Raw genomic sequence first — 11,833 nt, forward strand, 5'->3', positions numbered from 1 at the left:
CTCCCGCAATGGTGCCTGACCCAGAGCAGGAGCATCCTCCGTGCAGACAACCGGTGCTTCTCCCTCCAGGCCTGTCCCCGCCTCCCTTTGGCCTCTGCATCCTCCATCATCTCTCACTGGGAAGTTCACCCTCTCCAGCAGGGGCCCACCAGGTCGGCCCACCTGTGACTTGAGCCCCGCAGCCCGGACGCGGCGTGGAGGTCGCATCCCCTGCGAGGCCTGCACAGCCCCGGGCGTGTGGATGCAGAGGGGAACCGCAGCAGCTCTAGCAGAGCCCACTGAAGGATGCCTGGGCATCCCAGGGCCGAGTGCCGGCTGCTCTGCCAAGGGCACCGTATTGCTGCTGGCCAAAGGCGGGCGCTGAGGGGGACAGCTGGGGAGGAACAACCTGTTCAGCAAACGCTGCCCCAGCACAATCCGCCCGGTTCGCCTCCTGCCAGAAGTCAGCTCTCACAAACTTCCTTCGCTCCCCAAGCACAGCAAGAGCCAACAGCGAGACTATAGATGGGGAAGGGCGTAACTGCGAGCTCCCACCACCGCTGCTGCCAGGGCTGAGGAGGGAATAGGGCCTAACTCCTGGGGACTGAGCTGCCTTGGACTGAGACCACAATTCGGTGCTGTTTCTGCCAGAAAGATGTCCCCAGGTAAGGGGAGGGAAGGCGCTCCCTGGGCCTGGCTCCCTAGGAGCCCACCCCAGGAGCAATGCCTTCCTACTGCTGTGCCAGTCTTCCTACTGCTGCTAGTTGTAACTTGAAAGCTTAAGGAAGGAGCAGGGCAACGTGGCCAGGTGGATGTCACAGAAATAATGCAGGCTGCAGCATTCCTGGGGCACGTGTGGCAAGCTGGCAACGCTTGGCTGAAGACCACCTTCCTACCCCCGACGCGAGAGCCAGCAGGCCACCTACCTCGAGGGACATCGGTCAGGAAGAGGATGTTGTTAGTTGCGCACCCAATACTCTCAGCAATCCTTCTGTAGCTCTCGCTTTCTACCTTGGGACCTATCTTGGTATCAAAGTGGCCATCGAAAAGCTGAAAGAGAAAAGTAAAAGCAGTTACACCATCTGCTGAAGAGCCAGGCTATGGGAAGTTCCCTTTTCATTCCCACCATGGCAACAGAGGCCAATAGTCAGTTGTCAGCCCTGGCACGGAACAGATCAAGCCTGTGGGCAAACGTGCTGCTCGTAACAGGGCAGTGAGGAGGCACAGCTCTATGGAGAGGAGTTTAACTTAAAGACAACAAGAAGACCCCTGTAAGAGAGAGATGTTCACAAGCTCTGTGACAACAGGTGCTTCTCACCGTTCCTTACGGCACTCTGCTCAGCTTGTCTTTTTCTCAGGGCTTTCCAGAACAGGGACTAACTTAAGCAGAAAGACTTTGCCTGAAATAGGACAACAGTCATCTCCCAAACCCCTGCCCAACTGTGTTCACCACACTGCTGCTGACTTCTGGACACTCTTTAYGCTCTCACTGGTGGGTAACCTGGGGATGTAGAATCCAGCTGGTGTTTTCAACTGGCTCAGCTGAACTCTGCACATCAAGCCCACTGCTGGTTTTATATCTGAGACTCTATTCTTAAAGCATTACAGCAAGAGCAGTTGCACCCTCCTCCTTCTAGTAATGAACTGCTCTGCAGATGCAGAATCTGTAAGGAAAGTGGTAACGTTATCTACCTCTAGAATATCACCTTCTGTAGAGTAGCCAAACAGAAGTTTCTGGGCTTCAATGCTTCCTGAAGAGTAGATGTAGACTTTCATCCCTGCTTGTCTCCACTTCCGGATGGCTGGAACCACGTCCTCAAAGACTCTGATGCAAAACAGGGCAGCAGGTAAGGACAAACACAGATACACCTGAGGAAACACCTTTAGCCACGCACTGTGAAAACTGTCCCATCAGTACCAACAAGGACTTCTTTTTATATCTGCCCAGGGCTTCTGCAACTGGGGAGTGTATTTCAGCAGCCCATAATATATTCTTAGCTCCAGCCAACTGAGCAGCATATTGACAGCTACACAGACGGCAGCTATGATGAGCTCTTCCAGAAGTTTGGCAGGAGTCTCTCCAGCCCCCTCAGTTTGGAGGGGGGAGGAAGGGCTTGGGAATGTGGCCTCCAGTCACTTTCTTGCAGGAAGGAGGAATAAGGGGGAATAAGAGAAGAATGAAAATCCTAAATCCCACTTGCCTTGTGAGCTATGAAGGTTTAATTTTTGGCAAGAGCTGTGCCCATAAGCTGCATCTGAACAGGGTAAACCCATCCAAACWTGCGTAGAGAAGAGCTGAGATGGAACTCCAGCTACAGAAACCAACTGTTCCAAGCCAGACAACAAACCAGGAAAGGAGGGTTTTGTTTTTTTTTTTTTTCTTTTTAAGGAACACAGATCAGTGAGTCAGTTCAGTGAGTAGTTCAAGTGTTACAACAGCGGGTTAAATGTGTCCCTGCCTTAACCTCACCGCAGAGGAGCGAACTAGCTCCTCCTGATCACTAGGCATCTGCATTCTGCCCTCTACGCCTCTGGCCTTGCAGATAGCAATGGGCAGAGCAGTCCTAAGACCGCAGCCATGTTCCACTACCAGGCAGCAGCAATGTGAAGCCAAGCCCAGCAGCAGGGAGCAAAGCTGTGAGAGAGGGAAGGAGGACCAAAGCCATGGCAACCAGTGCCTGGTAACAGACGGGTCTGTCGGATCTCTCATACCCTTCTCATTTGTGCCACAGCATCTCTCCAGCACTGCACTTGTATGTGTGTAAAGGCTCTGCGGTGCTTGGCGCTACAGGAAAAAAAGAAAAGAAAAAAGAGAGACAGCACTTGTATGTGTGTAAAGGCTCTGCGGTGCTTGGCGTTACAGGAAAAAAAGAAAAGAAAAAAGAGAGACAAAAAATGCCTCCTCATCCCTAGGGCCCCACAGTGCAAGCTGAAGGGCAGCAGGTGAGAGAAGCAGGCATGAACACGCTGTACAATAGACAGCAGCCTGGGTGCACTGACTACCCCATAGTGGGAGCACTAACAGCCCCTGTGCTATGGGGAGGCACTGGAGGGGCAGCTGGGAAAGAACACTTAGGAGAGCAGCAGGGGAAAAAATCATCAGTATGCTGGGGAAAAATTAAGCCAAAAGGATGCTAAGGAGTAACAAAGCAGAGCTGATAGTAAGCACCTTGACAGTATATACGGTGATCGATGAGGAAAGGCCACCAACAGCCTTTTAAGGTCAGGGAAGTGGTTTGAGTTTGATGGAGCAGAAGGATGGAGAGAAGAGAGGGAGGAAAAGTGATCCTCTGCAAACCTGGTCTACATCCAACTCCAAACAGCAGCTCTCCCCTCTGTAGTGCACAACTGTATGTGGCCACTTGAGTCAAGGCCTAATGGTACTGCCCCGAGAAGGGGGTCTGAGCACCCACACTGCCTGAAGAAACAGGGCTGCAAAACAGATGCCAAAGGATTGAGAGTTTTACAGACTTCTAGCTGTCAGCTAGACATTTCTTTCTCTCTGACTTATTGACGATATGCTCAGTGCTCTGGTGTGCTAGGATTTTTTTTTAATGTTTCCTATTTACTTACTAAACGTATCTTGCATCAGCAGAAAATATTTTGAGGCCATTTAACACCTGTAAAAACTCCCAGACATCTTCATGCTTCTGCACGCTGAGCTGAGTGCCTGAATTTCAGCCACTGATGTGCTGGGTATAGTTTGGTGAGGGGGAGATTTTAGCAAAGCACATCTCACTCCCTGTTTGCTGTTAAGCAGGAAGGCTGGCTCCATGATATTTGGGCCACTATAAATGTTTGTCCACGATATGGCCCCGAGTAAAATTATTTTTAACAAGTTCTACCTGAAGATCAGTCAAATGTGACGGGCAAAAGCAAAACCCTTTCATTTATTTTTGAAAATAAAGGCAATCCATCTGTATGTAAGTAATAATAATGAACAGGATGGCTGCCCCTCTTCCCGTGCTTTTATTTTTTGTTACTTTTCTGGTGGATGTTTACACATCCTTCTGTGCTCTTTTGACTCTTCCACATTTCCCCCTTGGCAAAATACCTCAAATGTAAAGGTTTATTTTACTACTTTAGGAACCTGAAGTGTATAGTTTAACCAAATGTCTCTGGATATAAATAAGAAGATTATGCTTAACTCTGGCGGCCCCTACTCATACACCCTCGGGTTATGGCTGGAACAAGAGGAGCCGGGAAGATACAAAGAAGTGGAAAGGCAAGAGACACTCAGGTAAAGACACAAAGCAGGYGGAAATGAGTAAAAGAATCTGACCCACGGGCAGCCAAGGTTGTTATTCCTACAACTCCAGCTTTTTAAATTTTGTCCGTCTGTCCGTCCCCCTCCAGAAAGAAAAAGAGAGGGGGGGAGAATGGAGAGAACTATTGAAAGTTCATCCTCGAGCCTCAATCTCCTCATTATTCATTAGGGAGAAATATCCTCACCCACATGCAGTTTTCCCAGTGGGGACTGGGACAATTTGTTCTGTCCCTAGGTCACTGTAAGATACCGGTTCACAAAATGCAAAGATTAAACTCCACGAATTTTTGTTTCATTGTAAGATCAAGTTTGGAAATGAAACGACTGCAGTTGGTTTCATGGCAGCAGTGGCCTGGCTTAAGTAACTACCGAAAGCAAACATATTTGTTTCTCCACTGAGGCAGTTACCCTACTTAAATTTGTACGTGGGGCTGTTTTGGGGACTTCATGCAGCTATTCCAAGGAACGGTTTCAAATGCAGAAGTTACTCACTCTCCTTTCACGTGTCCAGTTGCATAGGCTGCCCTCCACATATGACCTTGCAGCTGTTTCAGTGCTGTAGTCTTTCTGTCAAGAGACATCTGCCAGCGCACGTTGTCTACAACAGCCTGGATAACCCTCTCCAGTTCCTCTTCCCCGCTTCCGCTCTCTAAGGGGATTGGTACAACTCCATCCAAGCTGGAGTCCTCTAGAGCCTGGAAATCATGAATCACAAAAAGAGGCGAGGGAAGAGACAGAGTAGTGTCAAGATGTCAGTTTAGGAAAGCAGTCTACTACCTGCATTAACACATTTCCTAACTGCAGGACGCTGAGCTTCACATTAAGGACAGGAAGTCAGGAAGGGTTATGATGTGGTTTGAATCTTGTCTAAGTGGAGAGTTCATAATTCAGTGGGATCCAGAAACAGATCCTTTGCGCTTTCCAAACCTAACAACTAGAACTGCTGTGGTTGTACTGCAAATAATCTAACAAGGATTATACCAGCTTAAGTATTTAATTACTGAAATAAAGGCAAATAAGCAAGTGCCTGTGTTGGCTTCAGACAGCTACAGGTCTCAGATTGAGGCTGTTCCACTGTACAGGGCCAGAATGTGCTACCCCACAGAGGCCAGGTCCTCTGTCAACTGCTTTCCATGCTGCTTCCCAAACAGGTGCCTGGAGGCTGCAGGTGTGGGTTCAGCAAGGAAAAGGCACCATGCAGGCACCGTGCTGAGCTGAAGGAAGCTCTCCTACTGTGCCTGAGCCACCACTCAGGCAGCAGATGTTCTCGCAGGATAGCCCCAGGCTCTGGGGTCCACTCCCCGGTCAGAGCTTTCGAGGGAACTAGCCTCCCGGCAGGATGGAGAAAGCACATTGATTTGTTTGAAGTTACTGCAGGGGAGTTTGAGTCACCTGAAGTCCCAGGTAGGCAGTGAAAACACATCAAGACAAACACAACATAGTTCAGTTAACCAACCTGTTTCCTCAAAAGACCAACATCCCGCTGGCATTCCTCTTCCTCCCAGTGTGCACGCAGATACTCCTTAATGTTGTCTTTGATGTAAGGGAACAAGGTGTCCTAGGAGCACATAAGAAAAATAGGCAGCTTGTTTAATCTGACACAGGTAAGTCTGAGTTKGTTTTAAAGCAATTATGTGAACGTGCTGGCAGGTATGATTATTTCCCCCACTTGCACTTTCTCTACAGTACCATAAGTTACAAAACTTTCTGCCAAAATTGTCTGTCTGCTTTCAGTCCAACGCTAACTTTGAATCATACTTAGTACATATGGATTTGTTTTTTCTGTTTGTTTTGAACAAAAGCTTATGTAGCTGCAACTTCCAAATCCTGGCAGAGAAAGCAGTCAGAGCGGCTTTAACAACAACAGTTCAGTTCATCCTGAGAACAAACAGGTGGGTCATACCTTTCCCTGGACTTGCCTAAAAATGTTAACTCTGAAAAGGCCAGATGTGACCGTGAGTTCCCAAAAGCTTAGGATTTAAAGGCTGACTGCTGACATACTCCGAAYTGACAAGTTATGCTATTCTATTTTTAATGGGGCTCTTCTCCTCACTGACCTCGCTGAGGTCGTTCTGGAATGAAATTCAACTTGTCACCCAAACTAGAGAACTGTATAWACAGTGTCCTTGAGAAAAGGTCTAGTTCAGTAACACTGAGCTCCACAAAACAGGCTTCCAACGAAATAAAATGGAGGTAGGAAAAACTGTCACAAGGTAATCACAGACATCTGGGATCTCACGGGCAATCAGAAATAATTAAATTCTCCTCATTGTTGGTGTTTCACAACTGAAAAGCCACAAGCAGCAGCCACATGTGCTAGGAGGTAACAGCCCTGGGCCAAGGAGGAGCCTTGGACAAGAGCACGGGCAGGGAGCTTGTTCCTCTGCACAGAGGCTGGATGACAGGTTGTTTCAAAGCAGCACTGAAGGTTTGGCTTTGCTGTACCAACCCTGGATTTTTAAAACACGAGGACTTGAGAGTACAATTCAGCTTTTTCTTAGGGAAATATCACTGTTTGGACTTTCCTGGTTTTGTTGGTGGATGGAAAAGCATTAGTGAACAGAAAGCTGGATTTATGGAGCTTTATTGGAATTAAGTGGACTTTGAAGAAATTTTTTTTTCAAAGTGTTCCATAGTCACTCAAATTTTTTATTTTAATCAGTTGGATAAAAGCATTTCCCCTTCTCAGTTTCTTATTATTTGACACCTTGAATTTTCACTTCAGGGTTCCTCCCATCAGTGGTGATACTGTCTCATCACATAAAGAACTGAACTTTTCGTAACTGTGAAAAACTTGGGATGGGGAAGAGTAGAGAGGAAACTAAACCTAACTGATCTCTTCTGAAGCAAAAGAAAGCCAATGCTATTTTTCTCCTCTCTATATGTCACCTTTAATATTGTCACAGRGTGGAGAACGACTTCATTTTACTGTCACTGTTTCAGTCAACWGAGCTCAAGGTAATATTGGCAATAGTTGTAAGCTGAAGCTTTGTAACATACAGGCGCAAAAAAGTGGCCAAATTATTAACGAAAAAAGAACCATCTCAAATGCCCACATTTGTTATTTAATTAAAAAGTGTTCCTGGAAGCATTCTGTAACAACAAGACTCTTTGATTTTCAACTACTAAAATGTAATCAGTTTCCCATGCTGCATATTTTAAAAGCAATGTAAATATGGGGTAAAGGAAAGTCTTCTTAAAAGCCTAGAAAAAATATCATAAACTTGCCTAAGGAAATCAACAGTCCTGTCATACCTGAAGCTGCCTTCTCATTTCCTTTATTTGAGCTCCCTAAGTTTCAAGGTATCTTTCAGATTTGATAAGAAATTAAAAAGTATCCACTGGGAAAGGGAACTGACTTGATGCCTTTGCGCAACTTCTCTTACCACATGGATTTCAAAAGGTCTCAATTTCTTCTTAAAAGCAGCATTTCTTGCCTTCCCACTCACAAAGAAGAATATCCAAACACAATCCAAAATTTCACGTCTGTCCTCCTGAGTCTGCAGGCAACCTGACGCTGTGATGAAGAGGAACTGCCCCCACGAGTCCACTGATGTCATGGGAAAGTAGCAAGAGTGTCCTGCCTCAAGGCCAGTGAGAATATCTGACTGAGTCAGTACTGAGAATTATGCTGGTGTTTATTTTTAGAGGCTGAAACAGGAGTGAGCAGATTGGACTGCCAAGTTATTTGCTAGGGAGAAAAAGATGAATATGCACCCAGGGAAAGGAGACTGGAAAGAAAACAGAAGTAGCAATTCCAAAGATCCCTTCCTGGTAAGGGGTAACAAATGGGATAACAGTTCCCTAGAAATAAGTCAACAACTGGAATTTAAAATGAGCAGTCTGAATCAAATGCTACCCTGGCTCCATAGGCGAGTTTCCTGCTGCTACCTGGGGAGATTTGGCTGCGGGGGAACAGCAGCTCTGCAGGCATATCCTGCCCTCCCAACCATGTATTAATGCCAAAATTGGTCTTCTCCCCAAAAGGCAACTCCTGAGCACTGGCGTGCCAAGACCTCATGTCCTTTGAACACGATCAGTTTGTCTGCGTGGCATTTAAGGAGTTTTATTTCCTTGACCTCTCTTATTTTTTTCTCCTCYTTTTTCCAGGAGGGGCTTCAGTATGACAAAGACTTAAAAACTCTGGAAGTTAAGTATGATGTCTTTAAAGGACTGCAGTAGAAGCAGATTAATTATCCTAGTAGGTGAAAACCTTAAGTAGAAGGGGGATAAGGAGGTTGCAATTAAGCCCATGGGAAGCCCGTGCTGGTTTTTGATGGGGCATCCTTAAGGAGCAAGGTTTTCTGAATGCAGATTGTGTAACAACAACTCTCTTGGAAGGGTTCATCTAAGGCCAGAAAAAGCTTTCTGCCGAGTTGTTTATAGCGAGCAGGTACTGTAAGGCACACCGTGGCTATGTTTCCAAAGGAAGAGCACGGAGGCATGTATAGTCTGAGACAAGTCTTTGCAGTATTCATTTTTGTGTGAAAGCTTCTGTACACGACTCAGTGTACTCAGTGATTGAGCGGACTGTCAAGTGTTCGAAGCTGAATCCTGAAGCGCATGCTGTTGGCAAACATGTTGGTCTGTGGTCTGGGAAATTATACCCCTGTGAAAATTACCATGATGAACAGTAAATGTGACAGATCACTTACAAGTTCAAGACTGACCCCAGAAAACGATTTGCTGAGTTTCAAGGGCTGTGACTTGGTGTGGAATAGACTCCTGGCAGCCTATAAAAGTGTCTATTTGGCCAAGGCCTTAGCTTTCAACAGGTCTCTTGCTAGGGGTTAGAAACCCCTAATAAGTTTCCTCAGGGCTGCTCTAAACCTTAGTAAATTCACACAGTTCTTTTATTTTGGGTAGCAGGAGAGCCCGACGTGCACAACGCAGAGCTGCTGCAGCTCTGGACACGAGTCCTGGGCATGCTGGGAAGCCCGAGCTACCATCTCACAGCCCCACCGACCGGCCAGACGCCTCTGTATCGCCAAGCCCCAGAAGGGGCTGCACAAACACAGCACGCAGGATGGAGAAACAGCTGTGTGAACGAGGACTGCTCCAGACTCCCTCACCCATCTCAGCTGCTTACAGTGACATTAACCCAGGTAATAAAGGTTGTATTTTACTCCCAGTTTGATGTTCAGGTATTGCACTGTGGTTAGTGCTTGTAGGATTTCAAGGAACCAAAGTGATAGTTTGCATGCGTGTTGAAAGCAAAATTTCTGAAGTTCAATAACAGCTGGCTCTTTGACAAGAAATCTGGCAAAGCCTAGAGGCTAGTTTAGGCTCTAGGATAAAGAGGCTAAACCCTAGTTTATCAAATTACCTCCCTCCCCTGCCATCTGCTTTCTCTGTCGGAGCAGAGGCAGAAAAAAGTTGGTGACATCTACCAGGCAAAAGTTAGAGGCCTAGCATCTTTGTTTAATCCACCAATTAAATGACTCATTTTGTTACCTTTTCATATTAAAAATTGTAATGTTAAAGAAATGATTAAATAAAATTTTTAAAGAAAAAATGCCTGCAGAATCAACAGTGGACCTTTTGAAGACAAATGAATATAACAGAGGTGAAATGAAATTCTAAGTAAAATGAACTGTTTCAAGCTTTTTTTTTTTTTGCCTTTTTTTTCAGTAAATTGAGAGCCATAATTCATTTGGCTCCCTGTAATAAAAAGACTTCAGCTAGGAAACATTCTCAGGCATATTGCTGGTCTCACTTATTAGCATGACAACAAATTGGCTCCTAGGCGGTTGTAAGCAACTTCCTCGCTCTGTTAGTCTATGTGAATTGTTGAAGCTGTTTAAATTAGAAGATGTCAAGGGAAGAGAGGCAGTTGTAATGCTATCTAAATCGGCAGCCTCTTCAAGAGCACTAGAAGAACATAGAAAGGAAAAATGTAGGTCACATTGCTCATCCGTTAAACAGCGTTAACGGAAAGACCTAGAAAGTCTTGCAAGCGCATTCACCCCTTCATGCATTACGTGGGTCACAAAGCACCCTCTGCTATTCTAAAGCAAAATGTAAACTATCGGCAGAAAATATCCACCAAAAGCTGAAAGACACCGCAGGAAGATGAAGGAGCAGCCTTAACATAACGTCTGTTCAACGTCTCAAGTACAAGGAAATTACTCCTGTCCATTAAGGGCATGGTAACACCAGTTGGGTTAGGGCCTACAAACTTCTGGGAGCAACAGAGCCTACAGCTGCTGAGAAAAGTGCAAATTTTAATGGTCTGAACMGTACAGAGCCTCTTTGTCCAGACAGCCTCCTGGCCTAGCAAGCTGTCAGTTCCCTCAGTTCAGGGCCTAAACTAGCATGACCACAACTTTGGGGCCTCCTCTTAGGAAAGGCAAGTCACCCACCCGCATGTGCTCGGCACCAGCAACGCAGGCTCAGTTTGGTCCTTGCGCTGACCTCCCCTTGCATTTGTGCTTGTTAARCAAGTCTCCGATCACATCAGACAGCCGACTATCGCCCTTGCGAAGGGAAAAGGCAGTCGATAACCCAGAGGCGCTAATTCAGGTGCTCTGCAAACTCAGGTGAGCTGCCGCAGCTCCAGCTGGATTTGCACCTGGAAAGCGCTCCCGGCAGCAACCACGCTGGGAAGGCTCTTCTCAAAGYAAGATAAGGACACTTACATACATCCCCATCCTCCAAAGAAACTACATACTAAACTGCCTTGTATTACCCAGATTTGAATAGCTCCCTATAATCCTGTCTTCAGAGAAAAGGCCAAGTCAGACAGAACCAGTATTTCCTCCTGAACTTTACTCAGCACAACAGGGAAGGCATAAAAAGCTTTTATGCTTCCTCAGGAAACTCGGGCCCTCTCTTTAACACAGATTTCAGCTCCCAGAAAGGTACTTACCTTGCCCAGGTAACGCCATGCCAGTAAAGAGGGCTTTTATGTGCCTAGGCAAGAATGTCTGCAAGCAGAGACCCGTCGCGGTGGGGGAAAACAGCAACAACAAAAAAAGCACCCGCAAAACCTATGCAAACGTGTTTTTTTTTTTTTTGGGGGGGGGGGAAGAGCAGATCTCAAAGGCAGCTACAGCTTGCCTTCCGTAAAAGAGGACCCCCCAAAAATAAATTAAATTTAAATTTATTTTTTAAGTTACACGAGTTGCCCCTAAGAGCATATTTTCTCTTRAGGAGGGAAAATAAAGGAAAGAAAAAAAAATAACGGCACATCAGAAACACCCATGTTACCTCAGGGATGATCAACGTGGGGGGAAAARGAAAGAAAGAAAGAAGGGGTGTGCAGGGAGGGCAAACAGCGAAGCCAGCCCACGGCACGGGAGGCCGAAGGGAGCGGGCAGGGGGCTGTTCGCGCCGAAGGGGCGACGCAGGAAGCGACAGCGCCCGGCTCCGCCGCGGCCGTTGGCGCGGCGCTAACGGCCGCGGGGCGTGCCCGGGCCTGCCCGCGCGCCGCCGCCTCACCTGCACGAAGGCGATGGGAGTGGTGGTGCCCTCGATGTCCAGCAGGATGGCCCGCACCTCTGCCGGCACCGGCAACACGCCCATGGCCGCCGCCGCCGCCGCCGGGCGGAGAGGCGCGGGCGGCGCCGCGGCAGCGGTGCCCGGCGG

General features: G+C 47.2%; 1 protein-coding gene across 1 annotated transcript in view; it reads right to left on the reverse strand.

Moving 5' to 3' along the window:
• Nucleotides 1-11,827, reverse strand: part of ENOPH1 (enolase-phosphatase 1) — a 13,894-nt gene extending 2,067 nt beyond the window's left edge. The window contains exons 1-5 of the mRNA XM_085306312.1: nt 11,687-11,827; nt 5,703-5,804; nt 4,739-4,941; nt 1,672-1,804; nt 906-1,029 (exon numbers count right to left, since the gene is read on the reverse strand). Of these exons, the coding sequence (XP_085162438.1) occupies nt 906-1,029; nt 1,672-1,804; nt 4,739-4,941; nt 5,703-5,804; nt 11,687-11,770 (646 nt within the window). The 5' untranslated portion in view covers nt 11,771-11,827. The remainder of the gene's footprint in view (nt 1-905; nt 1,030-1,671; nt 1,805-4,738; nt 4,942-5,702; nt 5,805-11,686) is intronic.
• Nucleotides 11,828-11,833: the final 6 nt, after the last annotated feature.

This window comes from Rhea americana, unplaced genomic scaffold (genome assembly GCF_003343005.1).
Source record: "Rhea americana isolate MKP2758 unplaced genomic scaffold, rheAme1 scaffold_237, whole genome shotgun sequence".
Taxonomy (NCBI): domain Eukaryota; kingdom Metazoa; phylum Chordata; class Aves; order Rheiformes; family Rheidae; genus Rhea; species Rhea americana.